The sequence below is a fragment of the Podarcis liolepis genome (genome assembly GCF_965112155.1).
Source record: "Podarcis liolepis genome assembly, chromosome: 3".
Classification (NCBI taxonomy): Eukaryota; Metazoa; Chordata; class Lepidosauria; order Squamata; family Lacertidae; genus Podarcis; species Podarcis liolepis.
In genome coordinates, this window is record NC_139557.1 from 53290282 (window position 1) to 53310395 (window position 20114).

The 20114-nt window shown below is 41.0% G+C and overlaps 1 protein-coding gene across 1 annotated transcript; it reads left to right on the top strand.

Annotated features, from left to right (window-relative positions):
- The first annotated feature begins 1505 nt into the window (after positions 1 to 1505).
- RPF2 (ribosome production factor 2 homolog) lies at positions 1506 to 19348 on the top strand. Its single transcript, XM_083497917.1, has 10 exons — positions 1506 to 1654; positions 4033 to 4165; positions 5157 to 5194; positions 6817 to 6856; positions 8278 to 8359; positions 9365 to 9441; positions 10196 to 10295; positions 16274 to 16376; positions 18062 to 18206; positions 18759 to 19348. Exons 1-10 carry the CDS (start codon positions 1632 to 1634, stop codon positions 18933 to 18935), a joined length of 918 nt encoding a protein of 305 aa, XP_083354043.1. The 5' UTR covers positions 1506 to 1631; the 3' UTR covers positions 18936 to 19348.
- The last annotated feature ends 766 nt before the right edge of the window (positions 19349 to 20114 follow it).

Here is a 20114-nt window from a genome sequence, read left to right on the forward strand (position 1 = left end):
TTGTGACTCTCCCAGTCATCTTCCTGCCCCAGGGCAGAACTTAAGCTTGCTTTTGAGTAGGCATGCATTCTACCCTGAAAGCTTGAGGCAATAAATTGAAAGAAAGAGATTAAGTCTTTCAGACTCTTCTTGTTGATATCTGTCTATCTTGGGAGACAATGGAAGAGTGTGCCTTCAGGGGTCAGCCAAACTGTTGGACCAATATGGGAGAGGGTTAGTATTTCTGTTTTCTCAACATTACACCCCTCCAGGCAATACCAAGAAAACTCCCATTAAGCTGGAATAAAAGCCTGAATGCCAGAATATCCTGAAAGTATACCTGGTCTCAAAAGGAAGTGTAAATGGAAAGCTTTTAACGCTTTAGCAAAATATGTTAAAGTGTGGAGGAATAAATGATGATGATGATGACAATAAATGTGCTTTTAACCAAATAGAACAACCACTCAAGATTCACTGCTCCATGCAAAGGAAAACTTAAATTTCCTAAGGTTTCAGAGATAAGGGACACCTGGAGCCCGAATCCCCCCCGCATTTCCCTCTCCTCATTTTAACTGCAACCTCGCACTCTGGCATCCTGTATCATTTCCCCACCTTAATAAATAAAAAGTATCCTCAAATTCCCTTAATGGGGAGTGAATCCATTCGCTCATCTCTTCCCCCTGGTGGTCATAAAACAATAGTGCATAGCAACCATGGTACCTACAGCGGAACAATGGGGGTAGGGGGAGAACCATACGTTGCTTCCACCTGTTCTAAGGTGGAAACAGCCCAGCGCAGCCCCTGAAAAATCCGGTCTTCGTCGCTCCATTTGCAAATGTCATCTACTGTATATAGGACTTCTATGTAAGACCCCAAACAACCTTCATGGAGCAGAAAGGCTATTCTGCTTAAACTGCCCCTTCCTCCCACACCAAATTAAGGACTAAATTGTAAACGGAAGCCTTGAACTCATTTGATTGGCAGTCAGGCGGCTTGTGCTGTCTCTGAAAAACCTGTCTTAGGAAGAACAGGGGCTCGTGCTGTAGGGAAACATTTGGGAGGGCGGCGGGACGCCTACTGCAAAATCCTGTATTTTCCCCTTGATTGCTATGGCCCTCTCTCACTTCCCTTGCGAGGAGCAAGTAAAAATGTCTACGCAAAATACGCCTTTCTAAATTTGTGTGTACAGTATCTGCAATTACGCGCCCAAAGAGAACCATGAATGACAACAGCTTTAAAACCGGAGGTTTATATTGGCTGCTCAATCTTCTTATCTCTATGACCGACGCTCTACCGTAAGCCCTTTCTCATAGAAATGGGAAATTAGCACCACTTCCACGCAGCCTGAACTTCCGATTTACCTCTGAACGTTGCCATATGCGGGGAAGGGAATTAAAAAGTGATAAAATGTTATTCACCCAAAACTTTTTTATGCTGCTCCGCCGCGCAGAATATTTCAGTATATTGGCTCTGTGAGACAGAGATACAAATGATTGCGCGTTTGTTACGTTCCAAAGCTCTTAGCCTTTCCTATCTTTTTACGCCTGTTCCCAATGCCGCCGGATATGACGTCACCACACCGAGCGTAGTTCTTCTTCCGGCGCACATGTTCGACGGACGCACGTGGAGACGGGTGATATTTTTCGGCGAAAATGGACTCCTTGGACCGGGTGGTGTAAGTACAGTTGTTTCGAAGCGTTGCGAAGCTTGTGCCCGTAATAGTGTGGCCGCGTTATTTTGAGGTCGTGAAGAAAATGTTTAATTGCCCCTATAGGTTTGGCAGATATACAGCCTTAGACTGGTCAGGTCCAGTTCTAAGTAAAACCCGGTGAACTCGATGGGATTTACTTCCAAGGTTTATGTCTTATTATGGCATAAGCGCTCGCGGACGTACTTAAGCGCGGGAAGCACTTTCCTCATTCCGCGGGTACAGAAATCAAAACATCATGCTACTGAATGACCATGGCTATAGTTTGGAGTGCAGGCTTTACAGGTGTTATGACAACGTCCTTTTGTATCTGGAAAGCCGTTGCTCTACTCCTTTGCTTAGGTGTAGAGCAATGAACTGTCTGGTACTCTGCAGCTAAGCTGCTTTATCTGTCAAGAAGCGTATTCTAATTATAAAGGCTTATAAAAAATGGAGTGCACAGTGTGTTGAGCAATCCTGTTCAGATTTCAGATAAGAGAGCCCATTTCGTCAGTCGTTTTAATGGGCGGGTCCACCTCTGTGTGTATATAAATAATTTCTTTTAGGCAGTGTGACCCCAGAGCCATAAAATGCAAGGATGACAATCTGACATTTCTGCATAAATGTTCTTCTCGCGTCAGTCCATCTATCCCTAGGGAATTTTGGTTGTTCAGATGACTCCAGATTTGACCAGATCTTTATTCAGCTACATTTCAAGCTGTGTCAATATTTTTATTCTTGGAAGGCTTGGTAACAATGCTGAAATGAGGAATTGTTTTATTTGGTTGTCAAAGCATTGGACTTTGAGCCAGGGTGTAACCTAGACACATATAAAAACCATTCTGAATTTTTTTTTTTAAAAAAGCATTTTAAAAAATACATTGAATTTTCCATAAGGCTCACCATCTAGTGTCACATTGCACATTGCACTTAAAACAGACTTTAAAAGTTTTATTTGCAGCTGTATAGCTGAGTCACAGGTAATCATGTGTGCTTTGGTGTGTGAGGTGTAGTTGGGGTGAAAGGACAGTGTGAGGGAATTGTTCCTTTGAAACTCCCTGTTCCTTTGAAAGAGCACAACTCCTTTAACATTCGTGTTTAGATCCTAACATCCAGCACTATATCATCAATCTGGAGTTAATATTGCACTTTGAAAACTTCAGACTCTTCGAAACACTATTTGTGCTGACTTTAAAGTATAAAAGCATCTTAATAAGGCTTGATATTTCAACAAATAAAGATTTAGATTCTCATGCAGAGGCAGCACATTGTTACTGCGGCATTACTGACAAACCAGCTGAAATGTCAGCAGAATAGTAGTTAATCTGTTTTAAACAAAAAATTGTTGTGATATGTCTTTATCAGTATTTTGACTGATGCTGCAACTTAGCTCTAACATGCCCAACATTTCCTTGCTTTTTTCTTAATCTAATCATTTTTTATATGGCTTTTCAGATTGTAGTAAAACTTGCAGCTCAAATACAGCCATGATTAATTAGAACTAAGATCCATGGATTTCAGTATGGCTTCCTTGCAGCTAAACATGTTTAAAACTACAATGGAGTAACATTTTTAATGAGGTGGCTTCAGCTGATATGTTTCTGTTTTGGTATTGAACTGGATAGTGGAAAACTCAGAGGCAGCAATTGCATTAACTACCCATCACTAAAGTTCTATGTACACTTGCTTGGAAATAAAGCTTGGTGAATTGAGTAAATATGCATATGGAGTTGCATATTATTCTTTTTTTGCTCCTTACTAATACGTGATCTTTATATTGACTTCTTTGAAGACTAGTACAGTTTTTTTGTCCATACATTAAAAAGCAACAACTGTTTAACAGTGTCAGACTAGGATCTGGGAGACCAGGGTTCAAATCCCCACTTATCCATGATGCTCAGTTGGTGACCTTGGGATAGTCACTTTCTCAAACTAACCTACATCATAAGATAGTTGTGAGAATAAAATGGGGAAAGGAGGAAGAACTATGTATATTGCCTTTAGCTCCTTGGAGGAAAGGTAAGTAAATAAATAAATAAATAAATGCAGTAATAACTAAATATTAAATATATTTAATAGAGAACACAAAATTATGGGCAGTACTCAACTGATTTGTTGGGCTAGTGCAACAGGACTTCACCATCCCTCCCCTCATGTCGTGCCCAGATCTGCTCTGTAAGGTTGGGGCAATCCCCAGAACAGATGTATGAGGCATGCTAAGGGGAGGATATGGCAAGACGGTTTTGCCGTGCAAGAACAATCCTTGCATTGATGGGACCTTGGGCTATGTTGAACCCAGTTTCTTTGTAGATGTGCTCAAATACTTTTTGAGAGCTGACTCTGTGTCTTATAAATTCCCATGGCAGAAAGCCCAAAACTAAGAGGGCCAAAAGGTTTCTTGAGAAGAGAGAGCCAAAGCTCACAGAAAACACAAAGAATGCGATGCTAATAAAAGGTGGAAATGCAACTGCAACAATAACTGACGTGCTCAAAGATATTGTAAGTATGATTGGAATTTGTGTGTGTGAAATAATGGCTAGTGTTCTGGGTTGTGTGGGAATGTGACTTGGAGAATACATACTGGGCATTATCTTTTAAGTGAAGTCCTCCAAGCGCTGGATTCCAGATGGCCTTACTTCAGTTGTATTAATAGGGTATGCTTAATCTCTGCCAATTCCACAATTTGTTGCAGAACACTTGGGGTATGCAGCCCAAAAAATTATTGTTGGAATGTTGATTCTAAACCCAAATCCACAGCACCTGGAATTATTGATTGTTAGTATATTTGGAGGATTTTCTGAAGCTGCTCTTTCCAAGTGATCCTCTTCTGCTTCCCCCCATTTTACCCTCCTGATGAATCTATATTTACTTCATTCATTTGGAGGTCTCAGGGTGGTTTACAGCAGTATAGCTACTGCAATAGAAAGGGGCCATATATTTGAACCAAGGAGAAAAAATAATAGTGTAATGAAGAGAGAAGAAAGTCCTTTTTTAATATTTTAAATTTATTTTTATTAAAGATTTTCTTGATTTACAAAAGTACATGCCTTGTCTCTTTTTTCAGGTTTTACAGTCTTTCTTACAAATCAGTTACATTTGTTGTGAGACCTTAGTGTTGAGTGCAGTATAAGGCTGGGGAAGAAGATGGGGGAGAGGAGGGGTGGTGTGGTGAGGTTTATATTCTTTTATATAGTGTACGTGTGGGGTTTTGTATCAACAGCAACCGGGTAGATTCTATTTCTATTTGTTTATTGCATTTCCTTGATAGTGAGAGGTATGGAGGGGGCAGGGTGTGGTTGCAGAGCTCCCTGATGGATCGATCTATTATCAGAAACCTGTTGGGAAGCACAGTACACAGTGAAATCCTTCAGGCACTCCTTAATCTGTTTTCTCTGTCCAGACAAGCACTACCCCTCTTCTGTTTAAAGTGATTTGTCATAGAGTGGTTCAACGTTAAAATGTTATCTCTAACTTCTATTTCCTTTTGTAGTATGCGCTGAAAAAGCCCTTTGCTGTACTATATAAAAAGTAAGTGTTTTCCCCAGTTAATCTAATATGAATTTGTATGGCATTTAGCATATTTTAAGAGCAGCTAATACATACGTGTGTGTGTGTGTGTGTGCATGTGCATGCAGTATTCAGCAGTGTTAGAAACTCAAACTGTATGTCTAGGTGCCGTTTCCCCCCACTTTATATTTTAAAGAAATAAATCTCAAAGTGGTTTACAACACATTAAAACTTCAAATAAAACACTCCAGAATAAAACAAATTCAAGCTTCAAGAAAAATATTTCAGATCCTTCTCTAAGTAATAGTTTGCTCTCCCTGCATTTATTCAACTACATATATAGAGCTGCCCCATAGCAGAAGTACTCTAGGAAGCCAGCGTGGTGTAGTGGTAAGTGTCAGGCTAGAACCTGGGAGATCAGGGTTCAAATCCCCACTCAGTCATGAAGCTCATTGGGTTACCTTGGACCAGTCACTGCCTCTTAACCTACCTTTTGGTTAATGCAGGAAGTTAAGGAAGAACTGCTTAAATGTGGCATGAACTTAACCTATCAGATTCACGGGTAAAGTATGTTGTGATACCTTCAAGAAGGGCTAGATATATTTATGAAAATTGAGTCAGGAATTATAAACTGATCAAATGGCGCCCCTATCTACAGAAACAGATGTTGTGGGACAACCACCCTACTTGGTTAGTGTGTTGGACTCGAATAGGCATGGCTAAACTTAGCCCTCCAGCTGTTTTGGGACTACAACTCCCATCATCCCTAGCTAACTGGACCAGTGGTCAGGGATGGTGGGAATTGTAGTCTCAAAACATCTGGCGGGCCAAGTTTGGCCATGCCTGGACTAGAACAAGGGAGGTGCACTGGCTGACCTTGGCCAGTTGCTAACTCACTATCTCACCTTAGCCTATCTCATAGGGTTGTGTGAAGATACAAGTTGGAAACCGTGCCAATGGCAGGTTTATGAGGGCCATAGGGCAAGACCCCTCCCTCTGTGGGTCTGTTTCCTCTATCCATTATCATTAGATGCTCCGTGTCATCCTTGTTATAGCTATCATTTGCTTGCATGCCAGGCAGAGAGCCAGTGGCAGGCAGGCAGTGGCAGGTACTGCTCACCACCACCACCACCATCTGGGCTAGAGTGAGATGCAGAAAAGGGGGTGAGACATGCAGGTTGCAGTGGAGGAGCAGGCTGTCAGTGGTCCCCTGTTGGGATGTGGGCCCTTGGCAGATTCCCATTCAGGCAGGTCCTTGAGTAGAAAGAATTACACTGCCCTTGGAAGAAAGGTGGAATGTAAATAGTAAATAAGAGCATTTGGTTGATCCATGATAGAGTTGATATGATATATTGCATGGGCCTTTGCAGTGCTGCAGCCTTCCTTCAGGGTGTTCTGGACCAAGATTCCCATTAAGGAGTGCCAATGGTCACGGATAATGGGAGTTGAAGTCAAAACAATTGGAATGCACCCGGCTGGGGGGAAGGTTACTGTGCTACACTAAATTTAAGTGGTGATGAAGCTCCTGAACTGATAAAGAGAGCAAGAGTCTTTCGACACAGTGTGCCTAAAACTTCAAAGTCGATCTTGTCACGCCACATATCCAAGAGCCAAAAAAACCCAAACCTTTCTGTTCTCTCTAGAAAAAACATTGCAAGACCATTTGAAGATCAAACCTCGCTGGTAAGTATACAAAACTTATATGTCCAATCGGAACAAATGGGCTGTCTTCATTGCATGGCTCTAAACAACAAAATAAAGATGGATTCAGAGGAGACTGATATGCTGTGCTAGTATATGGATCCACGTCATTTTGATTTTCATAAAACGAACACTGCAATCTTTTTTTCCTGCCACAGTAATTCTCTTAACAGTAATTATTGGCTTCTAGGCAGAACTTGTTGAGGAGGAGACAGGATCCTTTATGTTTAAATTCATTAATAGCTGTGTTTGATGCTGAAATATTCAAATAAGCAGCTTCCATTCTGTATTGTGACTTGGGAAACATGACCTATTGTGAGAAGTTTGTGAAATGAGAATATTGTTGCCATAGAATCAACCTGAATGAGGGCTGCATGGTATGCTCAAGGCAGTGATGGGTAAAACAGGAGCAATGTGCAACTCCATTCTGTTTTTATACCTTGCTCTATCACAAAAACTCAGGCAGATAGCAAACATTCACCCAAGCTAAGTTGAATATCTGGGCATTTCCCTAACCTTTTCAAACATAAAGTCATTAGGTAAGTGTTGTCAAATGAAAGCTTTAATGGGAAACCCCATTCTCATTTCGCAGCTGGTGTTCATTGGGTATTGTTTATGCATTTAGACAGGATTCTGGAGGATCTGGATTTGGAATGTCAGTCTCTTATCTGAAAAACACAAATAACTTTAAAATGAATGTTTATAGTGCATATTAGGTTTCTTAATAGATGAAGAATATGTGTGATTGATTTCAGATTTTATTTTTTTAAAATTAAACCTCATGCCCTTTTAATCCAAAGTTCTAGGATCCAAAGTGCCCCAGATAGTGTTTTGTACAAGGGGTGCATGTGTGGCTTTTCAGCTCCTCCATTTCAGAAGCACACCCTCCCCCATGCATAACCCGGATACTTCCAGATCACTGTCACCAACTTTCATCAGCCCCAGGCAGCATGGCCAGTAGTCAGGGGTGTGATGGGTGTTGTAGTCCAGCAGCATCTGGAGGCCACAGTTTCCTCACACTTGCAATAAGGCATGAGAGCTTGTGGCTGGAAAAAAAAAGTTTGTAACCACCTTGTGGGTGAGAGAGTGTCTTGCATGTGAATTACAGGAGCAGTCTGTACAAGCAGGCTGTTCAAGAATCCCAAGACCAAACCCAGTTGGATGCACACACCGGGTTTTCTGGATTGCCACCCATGTCTTTCCTGCAGACTTTAAATAAAACAATGTCATAATATTCCAACAAGGCCATTTAGGTTTAATCTTGAGATAAGCAGCTAGTTGAGTTTCCTCCTTTGGCAGGATTTTAAGGTTGCTCAGGAGCAGAACATTCTTCCGAGGGATTGGCATTCAGCACTTTTATGTTGCACTTTGCAAAACCTTCAACTGGCATCTTTTATTAACAGGAATTTTTTTCCAAGAAATCTGACTGTTCTTTGTTCCTGTTTGGATCACATAACAAGAAGAGGCCTAATAATCTGATAATAGGTAAAGTTGTTTCTTTTTTGTGAGTTGGAAGAAATAGATTACCAACAAGATCTAGCTAACGTGAGAATAAAAAGATCAGTGCTCTTCTGCTACTTTGACCTCCTTTTTTTACAAATAAGTTTGGAGGAAAGTAACAGCAGTGTGCTTGAAAGATTCGAAGCAGAATTAGGCTTTCCTGTTACATAATTCGAAAGCTTGTCTGCTTTTGTAGAGATGTCTGTACGAGAGCTCTTGGTTCCTCTGTAACTTCATTATCCTTTTTCCATATTGATCCTACACATGGAGAGGAAGTGGGATTGGCCCTTTCCCCCTAAGTTTTATGCATGCAACTGAAGACAAGAATGGGCTGTAGGGTCCGTATTTTCAAGCAGCAACTCTTGCACAGCCACGCATGTTGAATCCTTGCCTTCCACTAAATGCTTGCAGATTAGGGGAAGGGCCAGCAGAGGGCATGGGTGAGGCACTGTCACAGCCGACTCCGTGAATTCAGCCAGCGCATGTTAAGGAAAATGAGGATAGAAATTTTGGTGCACTGATTTGATTGTGACAAGAAGAGCTGTCACAGTTTGTTTAGCACTTCTGATTTGTGCAATACTTTCTACGGTTCATTGCCTTCATCCGCATAAATATTTTGTTGGGGAGCAGAACTAGTGGCCAAGGCTATGTAGCGAGTTGGTGGCAGAGGTGATGGAAGTCTTAACTTACTGGATTCTCCAACATGCTGAGACGCCTCTCTCAAAGGAGAAGAATGCAGAGTCTGAAATGTATATCGTTTATGAAGACAAGGTTGCCGGTTATTCACAAATAATAATAATAATGTCACACATTAAAAACTTCCCTGAACAGGGCTGCCTTCAGAAAAGGTTAACCGTTACCTGGCAGTACTTATATCCATATAACTTGTGGTGTTTAAATATGTACACTGTAATCCTATTGTGCATCTGTCTTTGTGCTGAATATACCTATTCAAGGAGAATATTTGAATCACTTTCTTTTCTTTGGCAGGTCGCATGTATGATTATCATGTTCTGGATATGGTTGAATTGGGTATTGAGAAGTTTGTAGCTCTCAGACATATCAAGGTAAGATGCTGTAAAACCTGTAGCTTATCAATTGCTTACCAAATGGATTGGTGGCTACATATCCTTAAAATGAGGAGTGATGTGGAGAAGTACACCCAAACTATGTATTAGGCATTATTCATTTATTTAAAACATACCTATATTTCCCTTCAGTTCAAAATTTCTAGGACTAAAAAAAGGCAATAAAAACCGTTAAAGTGATCACTGAAAAGAATGACAGAAGCGGGGAGGGGTGGTTCAGCTTAGGTTAAAAGTCATGGAAAATACAAATGCCTTTGCCTACTGCCTAAATGTGGATATTTAACCTATCGTTTATGCTGTGTGGTTTGTAGATAGTATAGGAATAGAAAATTCCTTTTAGTGAGCTCTTGTCACAGACCCTCCAGTGGCCCTCCAGATGTTATGGGCCTACAACTCTCATCACCCCTGACTTTTGGCCATGCTGACTGGGACAGATGGCAGTTGGAGTCCAGCAACATCAGGAAGGCCACAGGTTCCCCACCCCTGACTTAATACCTAGACCTGGCGAGGCTTCTCCATGTGAAATGCTATCAGGCAGTCAGTACAGATTAAGCCAACTAAAATATTTGTACCTTAAGATAGCTACGTTTCCCTCTTGCTTGCATTGGGGTTTTGTGTACTTTTTATCACTTATTTCATTGGCAGTTTTCTGAGGTGTTGCTTCTTCTCCCACTGCAACCCTTCACTTTCTAATCTTCTGATTCATTTATTTTTTAAAAAACAAAATTAATAGAACAGCAAGTGCCCTGAAGGGACAAAACCTATGTTGATATTTGCCGGTGATGCTTTCGACATCAGTGAAGAACACAGGAGATTAAAAAGCCTTCTAATTGGTAAGTTTTTGTGTGCAGCAGAGTAGGAACTCTTGCAGTGCTGAGTCATGGAAATTTTCATATTTGGGATTTAGCCATCTGTTGGGAGTACTAAAATGTGAAAAGTTGCAGTGATTTATGTTGTTTTGTAAAGTTATGTGGAAGTTTTATCTTTCGGTCAGTTACCCAGGCGGTTTTGTGGTCATCTGTTCTTTTTTTGCAGCAGGGGGTGGGGTGGGAGAACATTGAGAACTGTCCTCCTATAAAGAAATAGTTGCAGCCTAAGTTAAAAATCAAGACCCAGTGGATTGCCTGGGAACATCTGATGCATTACAGAAGCTCAGTGAGTGTGGACTTGCTCAGGACTGTGACTAGGAAGGCCCTGAAAGCCCTGTGTAAATGTAGTGGTGTGTGTGTGTGTGTGTAATCCTTGGCAGATGGAAATCAAGCCTGCAAATATAACTTCAAATTCGTAAGTTTTCAAAGTCATATTGGGAGTCAGTATGATATCTAAACCCCATCATTGGTTATTACTGCCCAGTTGCCCAGTTCTTATGTCAGAAGAGAGCGACTGGATAATCGGGGAGATACAGTGGTACCTTGGGTTACAAACGCTTTGGGTTACAAACTCTGCTAACCCGGAAGTAGTACCTCAGGTTGAGAACTTTGCCCCAGGATGAGAATGGAAATCGTGCAGCGGCAACAGGAGGCCCATTAGTGAAAGCATGCCTCAGGTTAAGAACGGTTTTGGATTAAGAACGGACCTCCGGAACGAATTAAGTTTGTAACCCGAGGTACCACTGTATTCCAAGTCAGATGGGGGGGGTCCCTCCTTTTTTAGATAGAATAAAATTGGAATGGGTAATTTGTGTTTGTTTCCCTGTAGGCATTAAAATATCGAATTAAAATATTGTTGCCTAATCCCAGTCACATTTAAAATCTTGCTTCCTATGAACATACCTCATTTCTAGCCCTGGGAATTTTAAAAAAATACCCTAGAATATCTTCTCCTTGTGGAAGAAGTGAACAACCTGTACAAAGTGAGCAAGATAGTTTTCTCTCCCTCTCTTTATATCTGTGCAGTTCTTTCTCTCGCCTTCTTTTTCAGCCCTTCCATTCTTCCCTCTCACCTGGCTTTCAACATTTTGATTCTCTTGTCAGTCAGCATTCTTTGGCTCTTCAGTCCCTGCTGGGCTGTTTTGGGGAGTTCCATTAGGTTGTTTTTCTTCTTAAAGGCTTTGTGTGTACTTGGCAACCTTAGAATTAGCTAGAATCTGCTTATACTTCCCTCAAGTGATTATGCAGTACAGTTTTGGCTGCAAAATTTTGCGAGCAGGAGAAGATTAATTGACTATGTAAAGGCAAAAGAATATGAGGAGCAAGAAGTTTCCCATGAAATCATAAAGGAGTAGACTGGATTTTCTACAGTTTGACCTAAGTGGAACTGTTATTTATCTGACTGGTGAAAAATAAACATTTTGCTTTGGATTTCAGCTAAAAGTAAATGGCTTTTAAAAAGCCACTGCCCTTGTAAATATCACATTCTGCTTTTAGCCCACAGGGAATATCAAGCATCAAATAAACTCTTACCAAAGCTATGTGACCACATCAATGTTCTTGGTAAACAACTAGGTTTCTGTTGACTTGCGAGCCATTGGCCGGGTGTGGAGTTTGCCCATTTGAGTCATGTGACATTGCTGCTGAGGGAGCACAGGGGTTGGGAAAATGAGGTCATAAGTGTTATGCTAGAACAGGAAAATTCTCCTGACCCCTTTAAATCTTTTTTTAGGGCATGTGTGCTAGTTATACATGTGACATGGCTACAGTTTCCAGAAGCATATTGAGTTTGAGACAGTTTTCTGACACTCCTCCTCTTCCCACTTTAAATAAAAGCATTGCATTCTGACAGATTGTAAATCAGTTTTGTGTGAGAATTAGTTCCTCTCCTGTGACAGCACTGATTCATTAATCTGTTGGCATATTCTGAATGATATCAATCAGGAGCAAGATGAGGAATAGTTGAGCACAAATGTCACTCAAAGGAACATTACTGGGTTCTGAGGTGAACTCAAATGAAGTGAGTCCAAGAGTATCTCTTCTACTATCGATGTGTAGGTTCCTCCTCTTCCCCACCTGGATAGAGGGTCAGTCAGACAGACACCAGCCACCTGTTCTGGATCAAGGGACCCCCATCCATTTGGTGTAGTGTGTTCAGAGTTGAAGCACCACATGTGCAACCCTAGGCACTAGAGCGGTGTTTCCCAAACTTGGGTCTCCACCTGTTTTTGGACTACAATTCTGGTCATCCCTGACCATTTGTCTTGCTTGCTAGGGATGATGAGAGTTGTAGTTCAAAAACAGCTGGAGACCCAAGTCTGGGAAACGCTACACTAGAGGGATTTTATCCTGAAGCACTCTTATATGTGAGCAGCCTAATTCTGTATATAAACAGAATTAAAAGGCTCAGGACTGCAATACCTCAAGGACCGCCTCTCCCCATATGAACCTGCCCAGACTCTGCAGTCATAATTTGAGGTCCTTTTCCATGTGCCTACTTCACGAGAGGTCCAGAGAGTGGCAACACAAGAATGGGTCTTCCCTGCAGTGGCTCCCCATTTGTGGAATGCTCTTCCCAGGGAGACTCACCTGGTGCCTTCATTATACACCTTTAGGTGCCAGGCAAAAATATCCCCCCTTATCCAAGCCTTTGGCTAATTAACATCCTATACTCTTTTAAATGGAGGGACACGGGTGGTGCTGTGGTCTAAACCACTGAGCCTAGGGCTTGCCGATCAGAAGGTCGGCGGTTCAAATCCCCGTGACGGGGTGAGCTCCCATTTCTTGGTCCCAGCTCCTGCCAACCTAGCAGTTTGAAAGCATGTCAAGTGCAAGTAGATAAATAGGTACCGCTCCGGTGGGAAAGCAATCATTGTTTCCGTGCGCTGCTCTGGTTCGCCAGAAGCGGCTTAGTCATGCTGGCCACATGATCCGGAAAAACTGTCTGTGGACAAACATCGGCTCCCTCGGCTTGTAAAGCGAGATGAGCGCCGCAACCCCAGAGTCATTCACGACTGGACTTAACTGTCAGGGGTCCTTTACCTTTACTTTTACTCTTTTAAATGTGTTTGCAGAACGGGATGGTGGGGGTGGGAGGTTATTGATTGGAGGGGGGTTGGTTCTTGTTTTTATTGTGTATTTTGTGTTTTTCTCTTATATTTTTATGTTGTGAAATGGCCTGAGATCTATGGAGGAAGGGCAGTATATAAATTAATAAATAAAATAACCCTTTTGAATAGGAATTGCATTGTTCCACGCAACCTTTTTATATTCAAACATAACTGCATCTTCTGAGCATGTGTGAAACTGCTCAGTTTAATCATAGGTGTCGACCAATATGCTCTTTCAATGTGCATAACTTCCAAGTTTTAGCAATATGGCTGGTTATAGCTCACAGACGGTTGGTTTTGGAAGAGCACGAATTGTTAAGAAAGCAAAAGGGGAAGAAACTGGCAAGAACTCGGAGAATAACGTAATAGAACAAAAAGAATTTTCAGAAATTTAGCACCTTTATGTGGATTTTGATTTAGCAGTGTTCCTGTTGCTATAGAACTTTGGACTGTTGCCAGTTTAAAGATTGGATGCCAAAAACATAGGAAAATAATATTTCAAAAGCTACCCACATAGAACATCAGTCATGGGCAGAGAAAGTTTTGACATTGAAATGTCAAGAAAATATTTTCTCATTTCTCATTTCTTCAGTTAGAAATCTGGTAATTCAAAAGGATACATGTGAAAACGTATTAAACTGATCACTGGTATATTTGCACTTCATGCTTTTGGTTTGGCTGAAATAACCAAGGAAATGACACTGAGAAAAATACAGTTGACTCTGGAAGCCAAAGCTAGAAGGGAACGGAACATTTAGCACTATGGTACTTTTTAAATTGCAATATTGATACTTGTTTTTGTTAACATACGTTGTACTCATGATTCAAGGCCACGTTCTTTCTGTGTTCCTGGCTGAGAGTATAGTTCAAATCCTTTTCTCACAAGCTATATGCGGCCTCAGAAGAGTGTCACGGTCTATTCCAGTTATGCATACATCCCAGCACCGGTAACTTTGTTCTAATGTGTTGCTACTGAACAATACAGTGGTGCCTCGCAAGACGAAAAGAACCCATTCTGTGATTCTCTTCGTCTAGCGGTTTTTTCGTCTTGCGAAGCAAGCCCATTGAAGGATTAGCGGATTAGCGTTATTAGCGGCTTTTAGCGGCTTATTTGCTGATTGGATCAGCTGATAAGTGGCTTAGCGGCTTAGAAAAAGGGGGGGAGGAAAAAAAACCTGCAGGAACTCGCAAGACATTTTCGTCTTGCGAAGCAAGCCCATAGGAGATTCGTTTTGCGAAGCACCTCCAAAACGGAAAACTTTCGTCTAGCGAGTTTTCCGTCTTGCGATGCATTCGTCTTGCGGGGCACCACTGTACTATGCAAAGTTGTTAAGGGCCGTTTGAAAATAATCTGGGCATACCTGTCCTGCATAATTTCAGAAGTTGTTGGTTCAGGGTTGCTAATCTGAACTAGCAGCCCTTATTTGTACGAAAAAGAAATTTCAGAATGTTCAAGTCGCGCTCTCTACCTTGAGTTTATGGCTCTTGGTTTGGCAGGGAATCCCGCATTCTAACCATCCTCTTCAGGTCAGACAGACACCCTCCCCAACTTTAGTCACATTTTGTTTATATTAATTCAGAGATCTTGTTTTAATCTGGATTGCATATCTTCTCTCCTCACCCTCTAAAAAGACGAAGTTAATATTCCTAAAAGAGGGATAGTCGGTGTATAGTCCACATCAGCCCCAACCATCATGGTCAAGTATGATGGTAACTATAATCCAGTAAGATATGGAGGGCATCACATTGGCTCTTCTTGTCCTGACACGAACTAGAATTGAGGTTCAAATGGAGAGTCATCTTAAAATGTACATATTGATGGTTGTTGGGGGAACTCAGCGATCAAGATTAGATTTCATTTACAGTGGGTTTTACATCTTTGATATGCCTTGAAAATGAGGACATACAGATGGTGCCCTAGGTTAGGTTGGGAAAACGCCTCCAATTTAACATTTTGAATCTATTGTTAACGGTGCATAGATAGGTCTGTACAGTGATTATGTTTGTCCTTGATATTAACAAGCATAGACCAGAGATATCTTACTTGTGCTCCCCCCCCCATCTCTAAGTCTCAAGGAGGTGTGAGCTTTACAGTAGCAATTTTGTTAACATCTTCTGATCATAATGACTGTATAAAAATCATAAAATAGCTTTTGTGTTTCTGTTAAGTTTTACCATGTTTGATATCATTTCGTAGACCCAAATATCTTGAATATGCTTTGTTTCATTTATGTTTTACATAACTTGCACTATTAATAACCGAAATGCGTCAGGGCTGGGAGGCAATTCTCCAATTTGGTTGTTATAATTAGTGCCAAACATAGGGGGTGGGGGAAGTACTGTTAATCAGCCACTTCTAACTCTTTATTTTCCATAACGCATAATCTCTTGCAACCTCAAAATTGTCCACTAGTGTCAGCTGTTTGGTGTGTGTGAGAGAGAGAGAGAGTGAGTGAGTGAGAGAGAGAGAGAGAGAGAGAGAGAGAGAGAATGAGAATATCAATCTATTTTGAAGTGAGGTGTTGTTTTCTGTTCTTTCAGTCCCAATTTTCACAAACATTGAAATATGTGGAAAACCACTGTTTTAAAGATAAAGGTCTTTAAAAGTGTATGGTTATTTTGAATCCTCCTGTTTTGGTTGTTGCATGTGCACTGTTTGACCTGAACTGTTTTGGCCTAGTGGCTCTAAAAAAAATATTACTCTTGTGCCAGAATATTTTGCTGGTTGACAGAATTACACATCTGGCTGCAAGTGGCGGTTCTATTTGCAGATCCCTGATCTTGTTTCTTTTGGCTGTCTAGAAATGGCTCTTGCTCTTTTCCCTCTTTCAGATTTTTTCAGAGGCCCTGTTGTGCCCAGCGTTCGCCTGGCAGGCTTAGAACACGTTCTTCACTTCACAGCCATTGATGAAAAAGTCTATATGAGAAGTTACAAGTAAGTCTCTCATTGCTGATTTTTTGCTATTATATGCAATACTAACATGCTTCCTAAGAATTAGATTGTGTGAAGTGCTTTGTAAGATTGAGTTAGAGCAGGCAGAGGCAAACTCCGGCCCTCCAGATGTTTGGGACTACAATCCCCATCATCCCTGACCACTAGTCCTGTTAGCTAGGACTGATGGGAATTGTAGTCCCAAACATCTGGAGGGCTGGAGTTCACCTATGCCTGAGTTAGAGTTACAGAATCAGACTTTGAAAGCCCGTAACTTGCACATGTTTAACTTGTGCGCATTCAGCTTTATGAATGTGGCTATATGGGGGGGGGGGGCGTGGAGAGAATGGGGATGGAGTGAGAAAAATGACTTTTGGCAAAGCCACCCACCATTGAGCCCAATGTGTTTTGGCTATAAGTTTTCGGTGTGATCCTTGGAATGTAACCCTTGCGTAAGTTGCGGGCTTCCTGTATATCAAAGTGAAGGTGCCTAGTTATAATTTACCTAAATTATCTAACAGCTTGAACAGATTCACTGCATGCTATCATACTGGAGGCAGGTGGTTAGCGCCTCCTAGAGGTCAAGGCAGGAATGGCATATTTTCTAAAACTTATAAAAATAATTTCCAATGTGTTCTGCTCAAACTCTTCAGCTTCCAAATTATTTAGGAATATGAGAAGTTGCCTTTGTACCAAGTCAGACCCAATGGTCCTACCAGCTCAATATTGTCTGGCAAGCAGCTCCCCAGGTTTTCAATAGAGAGTCTTTCCCAGTATTACTTGGAAATGCTGGGACTTGAACCCAGAACCCTCTGCATGCAAACCAGATGCTCAGCTATTGAGCTATGGAATATTTGGTAAAAACAAAACAGCTAAACGTTGTGTAAAAATTCTACTGGTGATTGGAAAATGTAATAGTGATTTTTAAAAATAAAATAAAGGAATGATCATACTACTAATTTATTCACCTCCAAACTAAATGGCATTTAAATATATGTACTTGCTTGTAAATCTATATGACATTCATTCCAGGGAAGCATATTTTAAGAGCAGAGCTTTAAGTTTGTGGCAGACAAGTATAACCTCGGTGTACTTTAGCACTGCAAAGTAAACAATAGCTTGCCCCAACACAGAAAAAGCAGCACAAAATGCAGTGCAGATGGGGCCAACACACGTTGTGCCCTGCAAATAGTGATTTGCCTGTGGGAGTAGTTGGTTGGAGGGGCCACTCCTGTGCCCTTAAGGATGCATGTCATGGGGCAGGGTGCTCCCAGTATTTCTGCCCACCTTAGTCCTTCTCCCAAAGTCTGTTGTTCAGCATTCGTGCCCAATGTTTTTGCTTTACATAACATTTGCACACCAGCATTACTGAACCAGTCACACAAGCCAGGGCATCAATGGCATCAGGTTCAAAGAGGGTAGGATATCGTTGCTAATGAGTCGTGCTGAACTATCAGGATCTTAGTAACTGCTTTCTTCCCAGAAAAAAAGAGCATGTGTGCGATAGTTTCTCTCTTATTGGAAGTAAGCTTCCAACCTGCACAAAACTCTGCAGTCTGAGAAAAGCACATCGTCCAGTCATGTTGGTATTGCATCACTGTGGAATGCGAGTGAGGGGGAGGTTGATTGTTGCAAGGCATCTGTTAAACATGTCAGATGAAAAGGCAACTTGTTCTTATCTTTTTAAGAGTACTGTTGAAAAAATCTGGTTGCAAAATACCAAGGATTGAACTTGAAGACATGGGGCCATCGCTAGATTTGGTGATGAGGAGGACCCACTTGGCCTCAGATGATCTTTATAAGTTATCTCTAAGACAGCCCAAAGCTCTCAAGGTATGTTGGCACATCTTTACACCACTGAAAGCTTTTCCATAAGAAAAGAGATTTCTCTTCTTCAATGTTTACCCTTGATGTAATCAGCAATTCGTTGTCTGACTGTTTCCATGTTCAGTTACATCATCCATTAAGCTTTGTCCTGTTTTTCCTATGATCTTTAGTAGGTTTTTAAAAGATTCCTTGACATCAGGCATGTTTTGAATCTGCATACCACTGTTAGGTCTCTAATTTAATTGGAATTATTTGGGTGTGGCCTTAATTTGGAAGGTCACTGCTGCTAGTAATTCATATTGTCACTAGTGCTCTGTTAAAGAGCTGTCTCTTCCTGTAACTCCCAAATCACTGCTTCTGGAGTTTTCTGCCAAATGAAACCTTATGCCTGAATGGAGTTTTAGGGGGTGGCACTTCTAAGTTAGTAATTTGTGAGTTGCATCCAGTCTTGGTTTTTGTCCTTAAATGCAACTGTTTTGAAATGTAACAAGGAATGGTGGCATTATACAATTGCTAGATGTCAGTCTAGAGAAACTGTAATGCTTTCTTATTTTTCAGCCAAAGAAGAAGAAAAATATTTCCCATGATGTCTTTGGTACAAAATATGGACGGATCCACATGCAGAAACAAGATCTGGAAAAACTGCAGACCAGGAAAATGAAGGGTTTAAAGAAGAGGGCAGCTGAGAAGAAGACTGAAGATGGAAAGAATCCAAAGAAAGTAAAGTTAGAATGATAGGCTGCATCTGGACTGAGCACTTGAGCTGGCTGCTCCTCTGATTTATTCATTTAAATGCCATATACCTCTGAAATTTATTTGGAATGGGTTTTCAGGCAAAACTACATAGTTGTTCCTGGAAGTCAGGGATGTTTTAAAGGGAGGAAATGAATATGTATTGCTTAATTTTTGGACAAGTTTCTTCTGATAACCACTTGAAACAGATACTGCCAGCCATTGCTTCCAGCAGTGGCTTCCAGCCATTCAGGATGACTTGTTCTACTCTTCATTCTCTTCCCAGCCCCTGTTGCCATTAAGTTTTCAGAATATGGCATTTATCTGTGTGCTTTTAAAGACATTATCATCACGGACATGAGCAGAAATACATCTGTACTCTGGATTTTTTAAAAATAAACATATTTGGATATTCATCACTGGGAAAGCCATGACCTAGTTCGGGGGGGATGGTGTGTGTGTGTGTGTGTGTGTGTGTGTTGTTTAGAGCATCAGTAAATTGGCTTATGGCTGTTATATTGAACTACAAAATTCTGTCTATATAAACAAAGAATTCCAGGTTGCTTTGACCTTTTCATCCTATCCTTGGATTTTTCCCTAATCAGGTTGTGCTTTGTCTATTGCTTACATGATAAGCTAGCCTGGGTTGGAAAAGAATAAAACGTGGAGCCCAGTCTTTATACCAAGAAGTTTTCTGTTTCAACTTTTTTTTAAAGTAATAAACAAATTAATAATAATTGAATGTTTGAATTGAGGGGTTAAAAGACTACTGTAACTACAATATTTCATTTGACTTCTATGGTATCTTACTGGGATAGTGTGGTTTTTCCAGTTCTGTTGGAACAGTTAGCATCTGAAAAGCAGATATAGTTCACAGGTTTGCCTACTATGGTGAAATGTATTTCTATTTAAACTACAGGAATTGTTTCTAAATAGCCAAGGATGTCAAACTGTCTTACATGCTTCTCAACAAGATGGAAATGTACAGTTTTGATTTACTTCCATTCCTTAAACTAATTGCAGAGGTGTTGCAGCCTGGGTCTTAAAACTTGGGTTATGAAACAAGTTGGCACTTTCTGTCAGTTTCCCAACCTTCTATAAATCTCACTCCTGAGGCTTCTCCTTTAGTATACCAGACCAGCGGATCACTGCACCCCTCTTATCTGGTTTGGGATTACTCTT